Consider the following 24,217-nt stretch of genomic DNA (forward strand, 5'->3'; position numbering starts at 1 on the left):
CATCTGTTTGGGAGTCAGGGGCAAATGCTATTGAAATGCTTATCTTGGCCGAGCTAGAAAAGATTTTTGACTGGGGTGGAGGGAATGACCAGAAACCACTGTGCTGTGTCTTTAAGCACGCTATAGCCCTGTGGGAGGTGTTATTGTCACTCGGGCCACACTAGCCAATCAGGCCCTCCAGATGACCTGCCAGTCAGAAGTGGTGCAGGGTTCTTCCGGGGGCCCGGTTTTAGGTTTGGCTTTGAAGAGGAGCTGGCACCAGTGGTTTAGTGTGCTGTGGGAGCAGCTGCTACTGCAGGGAGAGGAGGAGCTAAGAGTTTTGGCGAGCTGGGGAACCACGACATGGTGAGCGAGGGAATGCAGTCTCCAGATGGAAATCAGCGGAGGTTGAGGTGCGGGAGACACTGGGATGCAGTCTCCCTGGATGTGGGTGGGAACCTGCCGCCAGATTCCCTGTGCTGTGAAGTCCCATGCCGTCCTTGCTAATTTGTGGACCTATGAGCAGGGCTCTGAATAACTGCGCTGTGGGCTTAATCTGCTTAGAGAATTGTGAGCAGGGAGCTGTGTGTACAAACAGCTTTCTTGTCACCTTCTACATGCTTCATGCATTCATGGAAACAAGTTGCCAAACTCGTAGAGGCCTATATGCTGCAATATCTTCTCGACATTGAGCACTTTTGCATTTAACCTTTACATATAATCTCCATTTATATTTAAATTTGTGGAGGTTATCAAAGGCATCTCGCGTGTTGTGTAGCACTCCACTACTGTGTCATAATGTACAAGAGTAGAATTAGAGATATAAAGGATTTACTAATGCTTAGAAAATAGTTAAGTCTCACAAAGTAGAATTTAGCTGAGGGAAGACTGTGTTTAAAACACCCAAAAGATAAGGGTATGTAAATCAGGGCTGTTAGAGATTAGGATGCTAGGGCACACATTGTTCGTTAGGATTGTCCAGATAGTTACCTCCAACCCAGTACAAAGAAGCCACCCCTGATTCACAACCAGTCTCTAGGTCCATTCCCATACCAAAGAAAAGGCCTCAAACAAGCTGCTCAAGGAGGCATTACAGGGTCCCAACCAACCTTAAGGCCTGGTGTGCTTCAAAATTTCTGGGTTTTTTGTTGTTGTTGTTGTTGTTGTTGTTGTTTTTGTTTTGAGAAAAGCATAGTTCTGCCAGATGGGCAATATGACATGAGGTGACAAATATTTGAAAAGTAAAATAGGGTTGTGGTAAGGACTGACCTGCTCAATCAAGGCTTTCATTCAGGATGTCAGGCAGGGAAAAAGAACATTGTTGGGAATATTCCCTAAGGGCCCGATGTATTGATAATGAAACACAGCTCCTTCTCTAAAACCAGGAATATGTTTGGAAGAGCTGGTAATGGTCTGGGGCTAAGCCCTCTGTGGCGAAGTTGCTTCAGGTCCTGAGAAACCCAGTCTTTCCAACATATGGAGCTATGATTTTCAGTCCCCAAAGCCAACTCTGCACTACATAAAGTTCTTGAGATACCCTGTGTTCCCCTTGTGTAGAATTGTTTGACTAGCCTCCTCCTAAATTTTTCCCATTGTTTAATAGTTTCTACTGACTTCATGAAATTCTCCCATTTCCTTCCATTTCCCTCTACCTCCAGAAGGATATAAGATATGAGATGCTATTCTTTCTTTTTGTTGTTGTTGTTTTTTTTGTTTGTTTGTTTTTGAGACAAGATTTCTCTGTGGGATAGTCCTAACTATCTTGGAACTCACTCTGTAGACCAGGCTGGCCTCACAGGGATCCACCTACTTCTGCTTCCTGAGTCCTGGGATTAAAAGTGTGTGCCACCACCACCCAGGAAAATCCAATTCTTGGGACATACCTTCGGCAAGACCTCCCCACCCTAGCTTTTATGTTTCTTACTTTCTACTTGTCTTATCTTTGTCATTTCCCATGTTTTCCCCAGGACCCTGTCACTGAAGAATGGACTGCTGTTTCAGGTCACTGGTATACTTTAGAATTTATTCTGGCAATATCTTTGCTCTGTAACTCTCCTATCTGCCTAAATGTCTAGTCAGTAAAATGCCTGTTTCTATTTCAATTGTTCAAGTGTAACCTGGAGCCTAAACCTAAAGGACACTTAAGGACAACAGCATATGTGGAATCTGTCTAGCTGGCTCCTCTTTGAGCATTAGCCGGAGATGGATGCATGCCATCATTAAATAGAGTTTTCTGTATTAACCTCCTAAGTGTGCGAAGTGATTTGTCATTGGAAAGGCATATTAGTTCTAGAACAGTTGATTTCCATCCTGTTAGAGAAATTGTTTCTGAGACAACTTCTCTTATGTTGACTTAGGTGGCCTTGGTCTATTGCTGTCCAGGGCAATGACCTTGCTGTCCTCTATATTACAATTTCAAAATTCTTAAATTAAAAGACTGTACTACCTCACAGTTTTTAAAATTATGCATTTGAGTCTTGTAGTTGACTGTCCAATGAAGTTTCAGGGAAAGAATTTGCATATGGAGCATTCCTTCTGTTTTCAGATCACAATAGAGGGAACAGTTTATTTGTACACTGCAGGGGACACAGCATAGGGAATCAGCTGTTGGAGCCACCATTATGAAAAAAGGCCCGACTGTAGTAGGGATAGTGATTTTGTAATTTCTCAGCATGTTTTAATGAATGTCATGTGACTGAACAAAGACCAGATTGTGTGGATGCATAGATTGGGAAGGTTATCTTGAACTAATTAATATTAAATTTGCAAGTAGGCAACTATCCTATGCAGATCTTGCTTGACACAGTCATGTCAGCTCAGAGATTTGAGAAACAGGCCATTGACTGTAACTCTATGTGTCAGGTTACAGATCTCAGCAGTCAACATGTGCTTATGGGCAACATCTGTCTATCTCTTATTAATGACATCCCCTCTACTCTTTTTCAAAGTCAATATGGCAAAGTTTTATCTAATCTTAAAAATGCATTATTCCTGTCATTTAAAAAATTCACTTTTTGGTTTTATTTTCAAATACTTTAAGTGTATTGCTGCTTTTATCTCTATTTGTTTCTGTTCTCCAATGTTTCTAAGTCATTAATAGTTGAATTTGATTTCTCTCAAGTGGTGTTGATTATTGGTTTCTGTGTAGAGCAGTGTCTCCTATAGTTTAGCCTTGCCTCATGCTATGCAATTGAGAATCATTTTGAACACCTAATCCTGCCTCTGCTGCCCAGTGCTGGGAAGACAGTCCTGCAACCCCTTCCAAGATGGGACTTGACTAGTCAGTGAGAAAGAAAAATAGAGCAGTTCATGAGTGTCTGCTGATCTTTTTGGCTTCTATTGGGGACTTCGAAGAAGAGAAACCTGTGCAAGAATTGAGCTCAGTGACAATCTTTGAAGCTGATGCAGACAGTGCAGGAAGGGGTAGGATGTAGGGAGGGTGAGAGCTTTCCTCCTTCAGTAGTAGTTGAGATTACCTATGTGGAATCAGGTCATCAATTGTAGATGTTCTTTGAATATCTTGATTGGTGTAGTGTTATTAACTAAGCTATTTTTACATGTCTATACGACAATTTTTTTTACTATGCTCATTACAATTAGGCTTCTGATGCACATATATATTTGACCATGAATAACTTAAAATATGCCAGAATGCTTTGGGATTAATGATAGCTTAGCATATTTTAGGTACCTAAAATATGGGAAAAAAATAAAAGTTTTATATGTGCAAGTTACTGGAAGTAAAGTTATTAAAGCAGGCATCTCAAAAACATAACTGATTTTAAAGGAGGGCTTCACTAGCCTTCCCGTCCTATTTAAGGATAAGGAATAACTTTGTCATTATTCCCTCATGGGGTTTAATGGAAGCTGAATACTTTATGCAGTCTATCATGGGGTCTTAGGTGGGCCCCACCAAAAAGTTCATAATCTAATAATTATGGTGTAAACAACTTATACTTTTAGTCTTTCTAAATATTATGAGTCCGTTGTTTCCGCACACAGGAGGACATATCATACTTCCCTGTGAAGATTAATACTTAGTACCTGTGGTAGTCTGCATATAATTGGCTCATAGAGAGTGGCTCTATTAGGAGATATTTCTTTGTGGCTGTAGGTATGGACTTGTTGGAAGAAGTGTGTCACTGTGTGGGTGGACATTGAAGTCTCATGTATGCTCAATGCACGTGCAGTGTCCCAAACCACTTTGTGTTTCCAGTGGGTCTAGATGTACAGCGCCTTGCTCCTTCTACAGCAACATGTCTGTCTGTACTCTACCATGTTGTTCCATGATGACAGTTGCCAAACCTCTGAAAATGTGAGACACCCCAATTAAATGTTTTTCATTGATAAGAATTGCCATGTTCATGGTGTCTCTTCACAGCAATTGAAAGCCTACCTAAGGCAGTGCAGAATTCATTCCCCGTTAGAGAGGATATATGAGAAACACTGTTAATTTTTTTCTTGATAGCATCATATTATGCATTGGTTTGTGTCCCTACTCCTAAAGTGTTATTAATAGAATACCTATTGATCTACTATAGCCATTCCTTATCATGTACTTGATTCTATAATAAAGACCAAAATTTATCATTCTCTGCCTCCTGACTATGGATACAGTGGAATCAGGTTAATAGTAGAATCAGCAACCTTTAGGTTGAAGAAATAGAAACTACCATTACTTGCTATCTGGTTAGAGCCCAGACTTTTGGAAGTTTGCTGGGATTCTTCTACTTTGGTCTTTGAGAAGGATAAAATTTTACTTGCTGATTTAAAAATGACAGAAAACTTACGTCATTGGCACTTAGAGCTACTCTTCAGGGTCCTCCATGGTCACTGAAGGTCATATTTGTTGTTTTGCTGTTTAGTGCAGGGCCTGCCAGGCCCTAGAAGATTCTGTGGGCTAAGAAATCTGTAGGAAGACAAGCCTTCCTTGACCTGAGCAGGTAGGCTGTCAATTCCAGTGATTCTGTCCATATCTGGAGATTTTCAGTTTAGATGAAAGGCAGTTTTCCCCAGTGGTCAGCACTTGTCAATTGAAGCAAGTTGCGGATGGACGTTGTTTTGTGCCCACTTGTCTTCTGTCTTCTTTGGAGGAAGTAGAGTGCTGCTGTTAGGAGCCAACCTGTTTCTTTTTGTTATGAATTTTTTAATAATTAAGTATTTGAATGCCATATTCCCCAGTTCTCTGAGCAGTTGAGGGCTGTTTATCAGGTGTAAATATACCTGTAGGTAAAACTACAATATAGAATCTGCCTGGAGAGCTGGGTTCGAGCTGGACAGTACTGGCTCTCAACAGGTAAGATTTATATTCATAAAAAGAAAGAAAGAAGAAAAAACTGCTTTCAATAGAAGGTTAATGGCAGAACTGACAATAGTAGAGAACATCTTAATATATTTTAAATTAGAGTTAGATTAAATATAAAGTATTTTTGTAAGAGACTTAAAAGTACATACCAGTTTAAAACATGAGACTTATTGTTTTTATAGTCTGAAATGAGATGCAATGAATAGACAATTATAACATTTACCAGTACACATAGGTGCATTTAAGTTACATGTATGAACCCCACACACAGAGTGAAAAGGAAATGGGTAAAGTGAATGCTCTTGGTGGGCCCTATCAAAGGCATGCCACTGCACAAAACACACATGCAACAGAGTCAACAAAAGGAATTTAGAGACAAAAACATAGGTAAATTGGGGGAGCAGGCAGGGTATACCTCAGTAAAGATGTCAAAACTTGGTCATCTGACCTGGCTTTCAGCCAAGATGGTGGAGAAGTCATCTGACCTTAGTTAAGAAGGTAAGGTCACTTGACCTCAGCCAAACTGACAGTGTTCACATGTTGTATGGAAAAGCCACAATTTTTGAGCTGCAGGGATTTAAGCTGAATAATAAGAGAAACCGAGAGGTGTGAGCCACCCTGTCACTGAGACAGCACCACAAGCTACAGTGGGGAGCAAAAGGCTGGAACTGAAAACAGCCACCTCATGGATCCGACCAATCTTGTTGGCAGCAGTAGCGATGGCAGTGACAGTTTGAGGAAACTCCTTCCATTTGCCTGCATGCTGACAATAGAAAACTCCCATAAAAGTAGAGCCAGCTGGACACTGGTGGAGTGAGGGTAGGAACTGATGGAGTAAGGCATTAAGGTCTGTGGCTTTAGGGCCTCTAAAAGGCATCCATCCCACGGGGAACGGACATGGATGGCTTGCTACCCATAGGTGAAACTGTGATAACCCATGAAATGGTGACACCACAAAGCCTACAGGGAGACATCTCTTCCTCTATAGGTGGGGTATAAATTAGTGTAAACACTGCAGGACCCATAGGAGAGCATCCCCTGCCCCCAGGTGGGGTGCTATGGCCTGAATGGATTCAGTCAGGGCGACTCGGAAGCCAGAGAGGCCAGAGGCTGCTATGAGTGGCCTTTCATGGCAAGGAAAAAAAGAAAAGAAAAGGAAAGGAAAGAAAAGAAAAAGAAAAAGAGAGAAAGAAGTATCTGAGGGACCCTGGGCCCCCAGTTGAGGGAGGACCAGCCCTGGGCTATCCAAACATAATTTTAGCTAAGGGAAGCAATCCAGAGATGAATGTCAGTGAAGGGCTCAACTGTAGCCTTTAAGACTGGTTGGGTGCTCGCCCTCATTTCTAGGAACACCAGAAGATTGCCAGGAGCTCAATGGTCAATTCCTTAGGTTCAAAGAAATGATTAAGCTGACTATAATAGGGGAAACTCAGCAATTGAAACTGGTGTTATGCAGAAAAATTGTGCTGTAGAAATTGCACTCAGCATATAGAACATGTGGTTGTGGAAAAAACGGGAGAGGGGCTTGGAGTGAGAGAGCTTCCTGAGTCTCATGGCACCAATGTAATGGATTAAATAAAAATGCTGAGGGTCCCTTAGTGACTGCAGTGGGCAGTGGGCCATGAGACCATGCTGCAGTTCCCCAAGCAGAGGCAGGTAGCAGGCAGGGGTTCCTGAGAGCAGCCAGTCCCAGGCAGGGATGATGCACGAAACCACGAGGACAGACAGACAGATGGGCATGCCATGAGACCATGTTGCAGGTCTCCGAAGGTGACTGGTCTCAGGCAGGGAGCCATGCAATGGGCAAGAGACAGAGACATAAATAGGCACACCATGCAGAGTGAGGTTGGATATTTATTTAATGGGTTTGGAAAGGGGAGAAGAGCAGAAAGACAGAGAGAGAGAGAGAGAGAGAGAGAGAGAGAGAGAGAGAGAGAGAGAGAGATAAACAGAGTGGGAAGGGGAGATGTGGGGAAAGACATAAGCTGCCTCTTCAAGAAGGAGATGGAAAAGAAGGACCCAGACTGGAAGCTGAAGATCAGCTTGCCTCAGCAGATGGGAGAGGGAGTGGTCATGGCTTGTCTCTTAAATAAGAGACAGGACAGATCATTACAAGGAGGTCCCAGTTATTAATTGTTTCTCTCAGTATCTGCGCTACTGGGGTTATATTTAGGGAGTGATCTTCTGTGCCAATGTGTTCAAGTGTACTTCCTACTTTCTCTTCTATGAGGTTCAGTGTGGTTGACTTTATGCTGAGGTCTTTGATTCATTTGGACTTGAGTTTTGTGCATGGTGATAGACATGGATCTATTTTCATTCTTCTACATGTTTCATCATCCTGTCTTATGATGAGAGAAAGATCTAAAATCCTGTTTTCTTTATCTGGTTCCTGCTTTTCTCCTGTTTGTCTGAAGTCCATGCTACCACCATAAAGTACCTTCAGTTTTCCTGACCTCAGCAGGAAATCACAGATCAGCTCCCCCCCCCAATCACCCTTAATTGTTAATATCTTGGGCACCCTTCCACTTGGAGGAAAGGAAATTATTTTACTCCATATAGTGAATGGGCTGTGCAAGCTAGGCACATTTTGTACAGAGGAAGAATGGGAAGTGCCTATAGAGTATAAAAAGATAGCAGGGTTAGCTATTGGAGCCAGGGCAAGTGCTATTGAAATGTGTTATGGTGATCCTACCAGATGAAGCGGTGAACAGACGCAATAGCTCAGAATTGAGAAATAAATAGTTATTTATTTAGGGGTAAACTCACAAATCAGAATCCTCCACTTAACTGGTTTAATTGTACTATCCAAAATGAGCAGTTGGTGGAAAGGAGCAAGGGGAAAGGGAAAAGGAATGGATGCAAGTTCGGCATCTGTGTATATAGTATAAGAGGCCATGCCCCAGTAGGTGGGTAATTACAAACTGTAAATCTTCCTACAACCCCTCCCCGTTTTGTTCAAATAAGAGAGTTCTAAGCCTAATACAAAATTATATATGATAAGAACAAATATCTTATGGTAACTAGCTTAAGTCTTGTATAATAAATAACTTGGCCAAGTCATGAGAGGAAGTAACTACAATTATCTAGCCTTCAACCCCATCGAAAATCTGAGAAGGGAAATAATATTACTTTAGTAAGTAGGAAGGGCAGTCAAGCAACTACCAAAATGTGCAACAAATGACAGAGACAACTGGCTACCTGGGCAATCATCCAAAGTCTCATTTGCATTGTTGAAGCAACCAACTTTGACTAAGGCCTAGAATAACTGACAGACCATTTTTAAAGGCAAGAAATTTTTCAAAATTTCTTTATTAATTTCTTATTAATATTATAATAAGCAAAAAGTTTCATTTTTCTAGAGACATATGCTGGACCATTATCTGTTTTTATTTGTGCAGGTATACCCATGATGACCATAAATTCTAGGAGATGTGGGATTACTGAATCAGCCTTTTCTGAGCTTAAAGCAGTTGCCCATTGAAAGCCTGAAGAAGTGTCAGTGGTGTGGTACAAGGTGAAACAAATCCATCTCCCAGATTTCATTCCTTTGAGTACCCTCTGGGTTAGTCCCTGCAAGTAGCAATGTTTGGTTATAGAAAGAGCAAGTAGGGCATCTCTTTAAAATCTCCTTAGCTTGTTGCCGTGTCATAGAAAACTCTTTCTTTAAACCTTTGCTTTGATATAATGCTTTTTATGAAATTTTGAGGCCTGCAACATGCTTCCAATCAATAATTGCTCAATTTCTGCATTACCTTGTGCTAGAGGACTTGGCAGACCCGTATGGGATTGGATGTGTGTTATGTACATAGGATAAAGCCTATTTCTGATTATGTCTTGCACCTGGATAAACAATGAAGTCAATTCTGTATTATCTGGTATAAATTTAGTGGTTTCAATATGCAAGATAACTCTTTATACATATTTTGAATCACTGTATTAAGAGGTTCTTTAAAATCCCTTAGCACCATGAGAATGGCATATAATTTTGCCTTTTGGACAGAATTATAAAGGCTTTGTTCCATCTTACTCAATTTATCTGATTTTTAACCTGTCTTCGCTGATTTATTTGCATCAGTATGAAATGTACGGGCTCCAGTTATTGGAGCATTATGTACAATTCCTAGAAGAATCCAAGAAGTTCTCTTTATAAGTTTAAGTCTATCACTTTGGGTACTGTTCCTATTAATTTCTCCAAAAAAATTAGCACAAGCTCTTTGCCATGGTTCATTGGCTTCCCATAACTTTTTTATTTCATCAGTAATGAAAGGCACTATAATTTCTGCTGGGTCTATACCTGCTAGTTGACAAAGTATCAATTTACCTTTTATAATTAATTTAGAGACTTTTTCCACATAAGTTTTTAATTTTTTTACTTGGTTTATGTGATAAAAATATCCATTCTAAAATAATATCTTCCCTCTGCATTAAAATTCTTGTAGGAGAAATACTGGAAGGCAGTATGACTAGAATAAAACTAAGATTTGGATTCACCCTATCCACATGTGCCTCTTGTAATTTTTTTCAATCATTATCAGTTCCTTTTTGCTTCAGCTGTTAATTCTCTGGGACTATTCAAATCTTTATCACCATCTAAGGTTTTGTTTAAATAAATTATTTGATCAGGTGTTATTCTAACAGCCAATCGTAGACTGGAAATGTCTTCTAACAATCTTTGAAAGTCACTAAGAGTCTATAACCAGTTTCTCCTCATTATCACTGTATATTTGAAATAGTGTGGATCTGGAGGGGAGTGCAGAGCCAGGCATCACTGTGCTGTGTCTTTAAGCACAGTATAACTCTAAGGGAGGTGCTCTTGTCCTTCAGTCTTCACGAGCTAATCAAGGTCCCCAGTCACACCTGCCAGTCAGAAGTGGTACAGGGCTCTTACTGGGGCCAGAATGCAGGGTTTGCTTTGTAGCATAGTGGGCTTCAGTGGTTTTGTGTGTTGCTCTGTGAGTAATGAGGCAGGTAGTTTGCTACCAGCTACAGTATTATACAGTAATTGCTCAGTCATCCTTTCATGAGTGACTTATCAGAGCCAAGGACTTTGGTGAAGGTTAAACCAAAAGGTAAGGCTTTTTGGTGTTATTGCTTTGTGAATAAAATGGCTGATTTTTGCTGTACATTTTCACTCTAGCTGACTCTCTTTTTGTTGTATATTTGGGAATTAATTCCAACAACTCAGAAACTATTTTCTATACTTTTGGGTCTTACTGATCACATTTCCCTAGCCACATGTGGAAACAGGTTCTCACTGCCAGGCCTTGGTTTCTCTCTCCTAGGTAAACACAGAGATCTGCCTTCCTGCAATTATCTTTATCAGCAGGCATTTGGTCAGTGTCTAGGTTCCAGGCAGAAGCATCCCATTTAAGATATCCACAGATATCCAAAGGCAGAATTACTACTTGCTCAAACCTGCTGGTTCATAGCTGCTCATGTAGAATAAGTTTGCCCTGGTTTTACCTCACTTATAGATAAGGAATACAATGACCCAAAAGTAACCTTCATCAAAAGATACTTAACTCCTTACAGTCACCTTCACCTTAGTTTACTGATGACTGTAGTTCAGGAAATTTATTGCTTGTGTTTCACTTTGAAGGACAGCAGAAGAGATAATTAACTGAAACCCAGAGAAAGAGTTCCTGCTGGTGCCACAGACCCACAGCACCCATGAATAGAATGACTGATAACAATATACCCTAGAACTGTTAATTTAGATGCCTGGGTCTCATCTCCTCTTTGTTTCTACTGCAAAGAGCAATAAGTGTAAATTCCAGACCTAGGCCCGTAGAAATTGCAGCATCTGGTGAATGTGATAATCAGATAGGAACCATTAACTTCCCTCTGACGGTTTACATAGGTTGCCTGGTTACCTGATATCCTCTAGGCATGCTGGGCAAAAGAATTTCAGCTCTGGAACCTGCTAGGGCTGAGGAATTACTGGGTATAAGGGTAAATATTACTGGGAATGTTTGTAACAGGAGGATTAGAAATAAGGAATAAAGAAGAATAAAGAAACATGGATAGACAGATCTGTTGTGAGTAAATTTGTTAACTCTTAAATTTTAGGTTTATTCCTTTATTATGTTGTCTTTAATTGAGCCCTGAGGGGGATTCTTAAGAGATGGACTCTTGAGTGTGGAGCATGAACACTCTGGGATAGCACAGCATGTTGAGTGAGGGGCTGCTGCCCACATATGACGAGGAATAGATTGTGAACCTCTGAAGCTGGTGCTTTGTTGCTCTCTGGGTTGGTGGGGGAGTCTGCAGCCATATTTGGTGTCCTGTGAGGTTTCATGTGATTCTTGAAACTCCCTGGACCCAGGTACCTGCCTCTGAATAGCTTTGCTTCATGGGCTGCCACTGTGCACAGCATTGGGAGCAAGGAGCCATGTGTTGATACGTCTTTGTAGTTCAGGTCAACATGCTTTTGGTACATCCATGGAAATGGGTAAACAAATTCAGAGATACCTAGTTTCTCTAGTATCTTCTAGAAGCTCTTCACTTCACATTTCATATTTAGGTGAAAGACACTTTTGTATTTAATTTTTTGGAAGTTGTAAATGGCAACTCTTATATTGGGTAGTACTTGACTTCCTGTGATATGGAAGAAAAAAATGGTAATATAAAGGATTTCCCAGTGATCAGGAGATAGTCACAGAAAGTAAAATTTTGCTAAGGGAGGGCTGCCTCTAAAATACCCTGTAGGTGGAAGTTTCTGTCCTACCAGCAGCTGCCAAATATCCAGCAGCAGCTTTGGAAATAATTGACTTGGAGGGTTAACATTCCTTATAATTGCTTGGTTGGAAGCTCAGACCTATTATTAACTAGCCCTTACAATTAAATTAGCCCATAATTCTAATGTATGTTTAACCATGTAACTTGGTACATTTTCTCATTTGGCATTCTCTGCTTGCTTCCTCTATGTCTGGCTGGTAACTCCTGACTTTGTCATTCTCCTTCCCAGGATTCTCAGTTTGGCTTTTCCACATAACTTCCTGCTCAGTTACTGGCCAATCAGCATTTTATTAAATTAATTCAAATGACAAAGCTTTTCAGTGCACAAGTGTTTTATTCCACAGCATTTCCTTTTTTTGTCTAATTGAAAAGGAAGATTTTTAACTTTAACAAAATAAGACTATATAAAAAACAATTATTAATTAAGAATTACAGTAGCTATATATAATCCATGTGCATTTGGAAATAGTAGAGAAAATAATTGTCTATCTTATCTTGGGAGTCTAAAGTTTTGTATCTCATTAACTTTTATTGAAACTAAAGAAAACTTTAATTATAACTATTTAGATATCAACTCCATCTAAGACCCTAGAAGGTTAAAGTTACCTATTGATGGGTACCTTATCTTGCCTGGACAGTCATCCAATGTTCCTCTGCAGCATTGGGGCATCCAGTTATGGCATACAGGACTAGCATGTCTGACAGACTTTGCTGTACAGTAGGACATTCTGAAGGACTTGTAGTGGCATTTCAATTGTATTTAAATGAATAAAGCTTGCCCAGAGATTGTGAGAGTAAAAACAGCCACATTGGTCGGCCTTACAGTCAGGGAGTGGTAAAACGCACCTTTAATCCCAATAGCCACACAACTGCCATAGAAACTGGGTGTGCGTGCCTTTAACCCCATGGTGCACACCTTTAATCCGAGATCTAGACAGGATCATAAAATGGAAGGAAACAGCTCTAAGACACAGTCTCAATCTGAGATTCCTGGAGGCAGAATCACCATTGTTTGGGCTGAAGTCAAGGTAAGAGCCAGTGACTGGCTGAATTGCTTTTTGGATCTTCCAGTTGAACCCCAATTTCTCTCTTTGAGTGTTTATTAATCATACTTCAAGGACTGTTCTACCTTGTTTTGACAAACTTCAACAGTGACTTGCTTTTGTGTCCTGCTTGTCCAATTTGGACAGTATATGATCAGCATTCAAGGCAAGGGTAGTTTAAGTTCTTAAAACATTTTAAATGGCATATTCTATAGGGCTTTGAAATGTCTGAAGATTGCCTATTTAAAATATATATCTAAAATATTTTAAATGCTATATTCTGTAGATCTCAGACATGTTTGAAAAGGACCTGTCTGTCTAAAATATATCTCTATGTGGCTTTTAAAACATACCTAACATGACTACAAGTTCAATTGTAATAGGTTACTAACTACTATCTTACATTTATTTGGGTTTTGTTGTTGTTGTTGTTTTGGTTGTTGTTCTAGACAGGGTTTCTCTGTAATTTTGAAGACTGTCCTGAACTTGCTCTATAGTCCAGTCTGGTTTTGAACTCACAGAGATCCACCTGCTTCTGCCTTCTGAGAGCTGGGATTAAGGCATGCACCATCACCATCTGGCCAAGCACTTTTTTGTGGGTTTTTCGAGGCAGGGTTTCTCTGTATAACACAAGTTTTGCTGGTACTCATACCATAGAGCAGGCTGGCCTTGAACTCACAGAGATCTGCCTGTGTACTCTTTCATGAAGCAGGAACCTCGAAGGACCATCTCACCTTTAGGCAAGTTCAGCAGTCATCTCTCTGTGGGTACTGTATGTCCAGTTTATGCACCAGTCCAGGCAAGAACAGCTTTTTTGCCCAAATGGCCAACCAACTCAATAAGGAGCCTCTTCGATGCCCATTGGTGCAGCTAGGAGCAGATGTGTCTTGTTTTTATGAAAAGCCCTAAGTTATTAAAATATTTTAAATGCCATATTCTGTAGTCTTTAAAAGATATGAAGAATGCCTATCTTGCTGAAATATATCTCTATATATCTAGAAAATCTAACATGACTACAAGCTTGACTATTATCGATGATTATCCACTAACAACCTATATTTCCTAATTATACATTACATTTTTAAATGAACTACACAATCACAATACCTTAATCAAGTGCAGAAATATACATATAACAAGATTGGCCTTAAATTTATATCAATAAATCAAAATCCATACCAATGCAAATTATTCATATCTATATAATATCCCCCTTTAAATGTAAAAGAACATTTATAAACAATATATAGGAATATGGATGTAGTTATTTCTCTCCAAACTTCTTCTTGCTATATGGGGGTGCTGTTAATCAGGTCCTTTATGGTACATCCTATATCCTAGGTTCATCTCAGTCAGCAGTTGAGTGAAGTATTTTTCTGAAGGTGTTTATGACAATCTTTTAGGAGGGTATGATCTATCATACCAATCCACAGGATCTCATCTTCTGTGAAAACAAAAGAAGAACCTCTTTTTCAAAGCATCATATCCTTAGACCCAAATTTTGAAGTCAAGATACCTTTATAATATACATGCTTAGCAGCATACAATAAAAAGTCTCTCTGTGCTTAGCTCTTTCACAGTCAAAAAATGTAAAGAAAACTCAGTAATATATACAATCCAGATTCCCTGTGAATTTTCCATTTTTACGTGGCTTATTTTTCTTTATTTCTTTTTTTTTTATATAAACAGTTTATTTACTCTAAACAGCAACACAGACAAAACGCCATATAAACACAAAGGAAGTGGTGCAGAATGGAGACGCTGGCCAACTTTGGATCTGAGGCTCATAAGCAACAGCCCAGGTTTCTGAGGAGGTCGAGGGTGGGGAGGGAGGGACAGTGTGGTTCTGTCATATAGCCAGCTGGAGGCCAGAGCTCTGAACAGTGGGAAGCATGCCTGCATCCGAGCGCGAAGAAACTAGCTCCTAGGGGCTTACCAAGTACAAAAGTTTATCATTTTACAGCAGTTGAAATACTGACATCAATATTAAAATAAAAGCAAGTTTTACATAACAATCAAAAATACAAAAGACTGAAGGAAGAGACCCTGTATGAAAAACTGGGGCAATTCAGCGAATTGAGACTGTATATGCCAGTGGCGGAAATGGAAAATGGCGCCCGCTCAACCCTCCCAGGCGACTAGTAACTGTACGCAGTGACTTAGATCTGCAAAAGGTTGTAAACAAGTTCTTGCCAAGCCAATCCCTTCCTCGTCATGGAGCCACAGGGCCGCTGCTTATGAGGGGGCAAACTTCTTCGCTTGTGCTCGAACCCTTTTCTCATATTCCACTCTGTTTTGGCAGTAAATTGTGTAGGCCTCTGCTTGAGCTGGGTCTTGGATATTTGGTTCATTTAGAAGTTCTTGTATTCCTAATAAGATCTGCTTGATCGTGATAGCTGGCCTCCAGTCCTTGTCCTCCTCCAAGATGGACAGGCACACTGTGCCAGAAGGATACACGTTTGGGTGAAACAGTGGTGGCTCAAATTTACATTTTGGTGGTGAGGACGGATAGTCATCTTTGAAAAGCATCCGCAGTTTGAACAAGCCTCCTTCCCATGGAGTCCCCTTCTTTCCAGGGATAGCGCACTCCCAATTCATCAGGTTCATCGTGCCATCAGGGTTCTTTGTTGGGACAGCCACAAAGCCAAAAGGGTGGTCCTTCCTCCAAGCTTTCCTTTCCTGGGCAAGTCGGCTGAGGGCAATCCCCGACATATTCAAAGTCCCTGGGCGACCGCGGCCTGGACCGTCGCGGCGGTAGAGGCGGCGGTGCTCCTTTGTCTCGGGACTTCCCTTTCTTTTAATTTATAACTATCTGTACTCTGTCTCTTTAAAGACATTACCCCTTTTTAAAGCATTAACTTTATTTTATGACTTTCTATGCACCCTTTCTTCCCTCTCTCAAGCCTATGTACATTTATCTCACATCGTGACCCATTTAGAGGTCTTTTATGTCTGAATCTGTCCTATTGCATTGTCTGTAATTCTCTCCTGTCTTGAAGAGCTTTTAAAATGCTGAGCAGCTTGGTTGCAGCTGCTCTGGATGTTGGCTCCACCTCTCTCCATTTTCAAAATGGTGGAAACACCACCAGTGCTAGCTCTGGGGCCACCAGGCAGGAGCCGTGCTCAGCAGTCCAACCCCAAGAATGAGCGTGCGAAACATAAACACTTTTTTCTGAGTTACAGCCAAATCTGCCATGCAGAGCACTGCGCAGCCTGGAAACATCTCTAAGTATGGCGGTGGGAATCAGTCATGCTCTCCCTCCTGCTCAAGCTTAGTAGACCTGATCCCAGGCAGGAAGAGCCAAGCCACAGGTGGTGCGGGAGAATTATCTGTATTCTGTCAATCATATTTTAATAAAACACTGATTGGCCAGGCAGGCAGTATAGGCGGGAAAGCCAGACAGGAAGTAGGGGTGGAGCAAAGAGACTGGGAGTATTCTGGAAGCAGAAGCTCTCTCTCAGCCACTCCTGCGCAGACCACCAAAGAGGCAGCATGTAACTTGCCCAGCTGAGAAAAGGTACGGAGCCATTATGGCTAACATGGATGAGAATAATGGGTTAATATAAGTTATAAGAGTTAACAGGAAGCCTGACCTAATGAGCCAATCAGTTTATAACCTTATGGAGTCCTGTGTGTGATTTTCTCTTTGGAATTTGCCAGCTGTGGGGTACCAGGTGGGATGGAAACCCCAACAAGCTGGCCCTCATGTTACACACAGGCATGGTCTCACCTACTTTCTTCTTGACCCCGAGTGAGCACACAAACACTCGGGCCGACAGATGCTCCCTAGCCGGAGTTTGCACTGACGGCAGGGCCCAGGAAGCCTCGTTTTAAAATGGCGCAGCCTTTTTTCTGCTGCTATTGCTGAGTCAGGAAAATCTTTCTGCAGCACCCTGCCAGCAAACAGCAAAAAGTTATGTTAAACTCTATATTTGTGTCTGGAATTCCCTTTAAAGCCCTCTCAGGTTTTACATGGAGTCAGTTTACCACGTTGGAGTTGAGAGTGGGTCCTTGTTCCATCCTGGCTGCCCAGCTAGCTTACACCTGAAATAACTACACAGAAATTGTATTAATTACATCCCTGCCTGGCCCATTATCTCTAGCCTCTTATTGGCTAACTCTCACATCTTGATTTAACCCATTTCTAATAATCTGTATATCACTACAAGGTCATGGCTTACTAGGAAAGATTCAGCACATCTGTCTCTGGCGCTACATGGTATCTCTCCCTTACTCTGCTTCCTTCCTCCCAGAATTCAGTTCTGTCTTCTCCACCTACATAAGTTCTGTCCTATCAGGCCAAGAAATTTCTTTATTGATTAACCAATGAAAGCAACACATAAACAGAAGGACCTCCTACATCACACAAGAACTGGCCAAAGAGTCAGAGACACCCAAACTTCTACAGTTTGTAATTACACAAACACCCAAAGCTAAACAATCATAGCATGCATGTACAGGGCCTGGAACAAACCCATCCAGTATCCATGATTTCCACTTAAGTTCTGAGCCCCTATGAGACCTGTTTAGTCGATTCTGTGGGTAAGAGTTCTCCTGGGTTCCTCAAACTCTCCAGATTCTGCAATTCTTATCCCTTCCTTCCACAGGCTTCCTAGAGTTTAAGCTAATGTTTGGTTAGGAAATTCTGTGTGTGCAACCATCAGCTGCTGGAAGAAGCCTCTCTGACAATTGTGCTGGGAATCAGTCTATGATTATAGATTTAAATAATTTCATAGATTTTTTTCCTGCTCAGTTATATTTGGTTCTACCCTAATTCTGAAAGCCAACAATTTCTGGTTCCTGGTCATTCAGGAAGTATCAGACATTGGCTTCCTCTCACAGCTTGGAGTAAAAGTTAGACCAGTTATTAGTTGTCACTTCAGAAATTCTGAGGCACCTTTGCCCCAGCATATCTTGCAAGCAGGACAAATGTGGTTCTAATGTTTAGTGGCTGATTTGATGTCCCAATCCTACCACTGGGAGCCTTATGTGGTTACAGAAGATGGCTGGTTCAGCCTCTGTATTCCTCATTACTAGGAGTCCTCCATAGTGCCTTCCTTATAGGTTCCAGGAAGTTTGCACTGCACTGTTTTTACATCTCCTGCAAAATGCTCCCCAATTCCTGTCATCTCTCCCCCCTGTTCTCTATCTTTATCCCTTCCTTACTCATTTGATCCTTCCTGTTCCCATCCCCACCTGCCTTCAGTGTACAAAGTCTATTCTATTTCTTCTTTCCAGAGAGATCCATGCAGCTCCCCTTGTTATTCTTGTTACTTAACTTCTCAGCATCTATGGATTTTACTATCATTAACTATGATTACTGTTGTTGTACTTTACTTAACTGCTAATATCCACTTAGGAGTGAGTATACTATATTGGTCTATATGCTTCTGGGTTGCCTCATTGATTATAGTAATGAACTCATAAAACTAGACAACAACCAAATATTCCAAATATAATGGGGTACACCTCTAAACAGAATTCTCAGTAGAGGAATCTAAAATGGCTGAAAAGCGTGTGAAGAAATATTCAACCTGACAGAATGGATAAGATCCATAATACAAGTGACAGTTAATGCTGCTAAGGACACAGGACAAGGAGACTCATTGCTATTGTAAGTGCAAACTTGTACAGTCACTGTGGAAATCAATATGTAATTCTCATGAAATTGGGAGACAATCTATCTCAAGACCCAGCTGTACCACTCTTGGGCCACTCAATTCTTGTACCACTTTTGAGGGCCTGCCATTCAATTCTCAAATAAATCTCACACACAGAGGCTTATTTTTTCTTATACATGCCTGATCTTGGCTTGGCTTGTTTCGACTCAGCTTTTCTTAAATTATCCAATGTACCTTTTCCCTCTGGGCTTTTATCTTTTCCTATTCTGTATTCCTTTCCTTATTTCTTACTCTACAGCTTGCTGTGTAACTGGTTGATGACCCCTGTTGTCCTCTCCTTTTCTTACTTCTTCCTTTTTTCTTCCCAGATTTCTCCTCCCATTTATGCCCTTTGCTTGCCAACCCTGCCTTTCCAGCAAGAGCTCAGCACTGCTCAGCCATCTCTCCAGGCCTGTGTTGATTCTTTATGACCAACATTTATATTGCTAATGTTTTTATTTGTCCATTTGTAACTGTGTAAACATGGAGTTTCCTTTTCTAAAATGTTATTCGTGTAACAGTTTAAATTGGAGCATGTCAGATTTCGGGAAGATGGACACAGAACTGGAGTGAGTATATTTGTAGGAACTTCAGAAAAAAAAAAACCTCTTGAGTTCTTTCTATCTGTTTTGTTTGCTTCACTGAGTTTTGCAATGGAGACAGGGTCTTGATGTGTACTTCCACCTGTCCTGGACCTGATCGCATAGACTTGACTGGCATTCAACTCAGAGACAAATATACCCACTTGTGCTTTCTGAGTGTTATGCTTAATGGTACAACACACCCAGTTTGTCCATCTTATTTCTCATTTTTTGTAGTTAGTAATTCTTCATACAATTTTTCTTATGTGTACTCTGTACTGTTGATCTGGTTACTTTTCTCTCTGTTAATAGACATATCTCTTGTAAGGTGATGTCTCATTCTGTAAGGCTACAGAAACAACAGTGTTGACCCTCCAGTTTGCTTCTAAAGTGACTTAGTGATTACACTATAATGTTTATGTCATGGAATAAGAGATGGAATGCCAGAATTGTATGACTATACTCTCAAGGAAGTATACATTTACAATGTTGTCAGTATCTTGCTTTCTGTTGTACATATGTGTGGGATATTTTAGAAGGCAGTGACCTATGATGATGTGCATATCAGCTTCACTCGGGAAGAGTGGAATTTGCTGGATCCTTCCCAGAAGACTCTCTACAAAGATGTGATGCTGGAGACCTACAGGAACCTCGCCACTGTAGGTAAAAATGAATTTCCTTTTTATTTTCAAATAAGGGGACAACTGTTCCTTGGTTTTTGATAATCTTCTGTTGTTTGAGAAAGAAGAGAATGAGGCGAATAAATAGTTCTAAGGTTCACAGAAGATAGTAACCTAAATTTTGCACAATTTTCAATAATGTAACATACATTTTCTGATACTATATTTTAGGATACATTTGGGAAGACCATAATTTTGAAGAACATTGTCAAATTTCTAGAAGACATGAAAGGTAATTCTCCTGTGCAAGCTAATAACAATGTGCCTCTGATGAAACTGTAATGTATCCTGGAAGCTTTACACAAAAGCAACAGTGTAAATAAGCATAGCTTTAAGTGCATTGGTGATTATTAAATTCTCACTATTCCATATACCTCAATTGCAGGTAGTTGAATTGCATTCGCAAGTCGTTCTTCTAAAATACAAGCCAAGAAAACAATGCCTAAGTAGATATGACCATTTGAATCATAGCACCATGAGAGCTCTTCTGTAGATCTGCCAATCCATTTATTTCTTGCTACTCATAATACAAGAGTTATACACATTGAAGAGATGATAAGTATATATGCAAAGCTTTCTACTAATCCAATAGTCCATAGTACATCTTGTACTACTCATGTACTTGCTGTGAGGCAGTTAGAGTCAAGAGTCAAGGGACAGTTGTTGTAGAGAGACTTTAATAGCTATACTAAAAGTCTTTGAGGAACAGAAAGTCAAGTGTAAAAATCTTTTATTTGTGGTTCTCCCTTTACTGTGAATGCCATATGTTACTCTTGATACAAGCGCTGAGCATATGGGAATGGAAAGATGTAGCATACCTCTCTTTAAGAACAATTATATGATAAGCAGTAATCCCCATGTTGAGTATACTTGTTGAATTTGTTTCTCCTATACAAGTAATTGGATTTCCACCATCATTGTTAAAACATGTGAAAAAATACTTGTAAAAAAGTCCTATGAGTTCTAGGTCTGTGCAGATACTTCTGGGTGTGCTAGTTCACCTAACAAATGTAATATGATCCACAGTATAGGAAAATTTATGAATGCAAGAAAGGTGGTAAAGTTCTGTGTTTATCTAGTTCTCTTTAAATATGTGAAAATACCATTTAGAAAAATGTTTCTGTAAAGGAGACCCATGAAATGAAGGAATTTACCATCATAGGTATCTTCAAAGATGCAAAACGACCCTTAATTAAAGAGCAAAGCATGAGTTTTGACAGTTAGAAAACCTTAATATCTTATTCCTCTTTACAATAGGAACAAATTTTAAGATTAATTCATACAGTTATGTAGGTTAAACAGTGTATTGAATGGGGTAAAGTTTTTACATGTGCCAACTATCCTTACAGGCATGAAAGAAATCAAACTGGAGAGAAACTTTCAGTATATACTCAATATGTTAAAGCCTTTGTGTATGACAGTTACCTTCAAAGGAGTGAAAGAACACATACTGAAGAGAAACCCTATGAAATTAATCAGTGTGGTAAAGCTTTTGCTTATCTCAGTCATCTTCAGATGCATAAAAGAACATATGTTAGACTGAAATCTTATGAATGTAATCAGTGTGGTAAGACCTTTGCACGTCATAGTCATCTTCAAATGCATGAAAGAACACATACTGGAGAGAAACCCTACGAATGCAATCAATGTGATAAAGCCTTCGCTCTTTATGAAAATCTTCAAAGGCATAAAAGAACGCATACTGGAGAGAAACCCTATGAATGTAAACAGTGTGGTAAGGCCTTTGCTCATCACAGTAATCTTCAAATGCATAAAAGAACACACACTGGAGAGAAATCCTATGAATGTAATCAGTGTGGTAAAGCCTTGGCTCATCACAGTACTCTTCAAATACATAAAAGAATTCATACTGGAGAGAAACCCTATGCATGCAATCAGTGCAGTAAAACCTTTGCTTGTCAAAGTACTCTTCAAAAGCATAAAAGAACACATACTGGAGAGAAACCCTATGGATGTAATCAGTGTGGTAAGGCCTTTGTATGTCACAATCATCTTCAAATGCATGAAAGAACACATACTGGAGAGAAACCTTATGAATGTAATGACTGTGGGAAACCTTTTGCATGTCAAAGTGGTCTTCAAAAGCATAAAAGAACACATACTGGTGAGAAACCCTATGAATGTAATCATTGTGGTAAGGCCTTTGCTCATCACAATACACTTCAGATGCATAAAAGAACACATAGTGGAGAGAAACCCTATGAATGTAATCAGTGTGGTAAAACCTTTGCATATCAAAGTAGTCTTCAGAAGCATAAAAGAACACATACTGGAGAGAAACCCTATGAGTGTAATCAGTGTGGTAAAGCTTTTGCACATTATAGTACTCTTCAAATGCATAAAAGAACACATACTGGAGAGAAACCCTATGAATGTGTTCAGTGTGGTAAGGCCTTTGCTCGTCACAGTCATCTTCAAATGCATGAAAGAACACATACTGGAGAGAGACCCTATGAATGTGTTCAGTGTGGTAAATTGTTTTCACAACTCAGTAATCTTCAAATGCATAAAAGAACACATACTGGAGAGAAGCCCTATAAATGTAATCAGTGTGGTAAAGCATTTGCTCATCACAATACTCTTCAAACACATAAAAAAACACATACAGGAGAGAAACTGCATGCATGTAATCTGTGAGGTAAAGCATTTGCATGTCTCTGTCATCTTCAAATGCATAAAAGAACACATACTGGAGAGAAACCCAATAAGTGGAATCAATGTGGTAAAGCCTTTATGTGTCATAATAATCTCCAAATACATGAAATAAACCATTCTAGAGAGAAACTCTATGAATTTAGTCACTGTAGTCTTCAAAAACATGAAAAAGTCATACTGGAATGAAACTCTATAAATGATTTCAGTATGGTAATGTTTTTCACTATATAGGAGTAAAACATTATGTGTGCAATCCATCTGATAAAACTTTAGTATGTTACAGTAGTCTTTGCATACCTGAAAAAGATACTGAGGATTTTTGTTATAAATTATTTTTTTAAGATTTTTAGCAAACATGTAGTCAGTTAACCAACAACATTTATTCTGTAGAAAAAAAGAATTGACAGTGTCAGCAATCTATTCAAGCTTTATGATATTCATTTTTATTTTGTTTGTACCAGCAATCTAATGGACAAAACTGAATTCATGAATTTATGAAGCCTTATGGGTAGAATAGAGGGCCAGTCAAAGAAACACACCCCGGTCCTGAAACCAGAGCCAAAGGAATACACTTTGTCCCTAAATCTATGACCAGTGAAAAAAACATTATCACTGTGAAAACAGAGCCAAAAATTTTAAAAGGGCAGGGGAAAGAAACACACTTTGACTAGAGCTAAATAAACATACTTTACCCTTGACCAAATGTACATCAAAAATTAACCAATCCCTGAGTGTGAAATCCAGCCCATCTCTCAGCTTGTTCCAGCTCAGGATTGAAATCTGGCAATTCCCACCCTCAAAATCTCCTTAGAAAACCTCTGACTCTAAGAAGCTTTATATAAACTGTGTGCTCTTTCAGTTAGCTGCTGCCCCTTTCAACCCTGGCAGAGACAGCCACTCTCCTGGATTCCTCCTTCCCAAATAAATCTCATGACTGAGTTTTGTGTGAAGACCTTCTTTCACTGGAAAGAATCAGAAACTCCCTTGCTCTGTGTGAAAACCCACTTAGCATAAGAACAGAGAAGCAATGAACATCTCTTATGGGATACTCCTTTAGTGGAGTGGAGCAGACCAGCAACAGACATCTCTGCTGGACTGCTCTTAGAATTATGGAGCAGAGCCCAGCTGTAGTGGCTTTCTTTCTCAGAGAGGAACAAGATTGCTAGATGTAGGGGGGAGACCTTCCCCCACTGCAACACAAATCTAGGTATATTCTGAATTCCTGGCAGTCAGGATTCCTTTCTCCTTACAGTTGTAGGTCTCCTGGATAGCTTCCCTTCACAACTGCAGGTATTGCCTGACTCCGGACAGTCAGGGTACCTTTCCTTCCAGAACTGTAACACTTGCACTATGAATTTAAATGTTAATGTAACCCTTTTAGATTTTACACTTCTCCATAGTTGCATGGAATAACTAACTCAGACGTAAAACTTGATGGATATGTACTCACTCCTTTTCTGTTGTGGTGTAATATCTACGTCAACTTATAAAATCATTTAATTTGGCCCTGGGTTCCAGAAGCATACAGGATCACCATGAAAGTGCTATGGCATC

The 24,217-nt window shown here is 40.0% G+C and overlaps 2 protein-coding genes across 2 annotated transcripts; one reads left to right on the forward strand and one right to left on the reverse strand.

Moving 5' to 3' along the window:
• The first annotated feature begins 213 nt into the window (after window positions 1-213).
• On the forward strand, window positions 214-22,768 carry LOC125400990 (uncharacterized). Its single transcript, XM_048435181.3, has 4 exons — window positions 214-345; window positions 19,844-19,970; window positions 20,159-20,219; window positions 21,337-22,768. The coding sequence occupies exons 1-4, from the start codon at window positions 343-345 to the stop codon at window positions 22,643-22,645; spliced, it is 1,500 nt and encodes a 499-aa protein (XP_048291138.3). The 5' UTR covers window positions 214-342; the 3' UTR covers window positions 22,646-22,768.
• LOC148117621 (SUMO-conjugating enzyme UBC9) lies at window positions 14,876-15,851 on the reverse strand. Its single transcript, XM_087902226.1, has one exon. It carries the CDS (start codon window positions 15,775-15,777, stop codon window positions 15,301-15,303), a length of 477 nt encoding a protein of 158 aa, XP_087758352.1. The 5' UTR covers window positions 15,778-15,851; the 3' UTR covers window positions 14,876-15,300.
• Window positions 22,769-24,217: the final 1,449 nt, after the last annotated feature.

The sequence above is a fragment of the Myodes glareolus genome, chromosome 27, assembly GCF_982192425.1.
Source record: "Myodes glareolus chromosome 27, mMyoGla1.1, whole genome shotgun sequence".
NCBI classification, from domain to species: Eukaryota; Metazoa; Chordata; class Mammalia; order Rodentia; family Cricetidae; genus Myodes; species Myodes glareolus.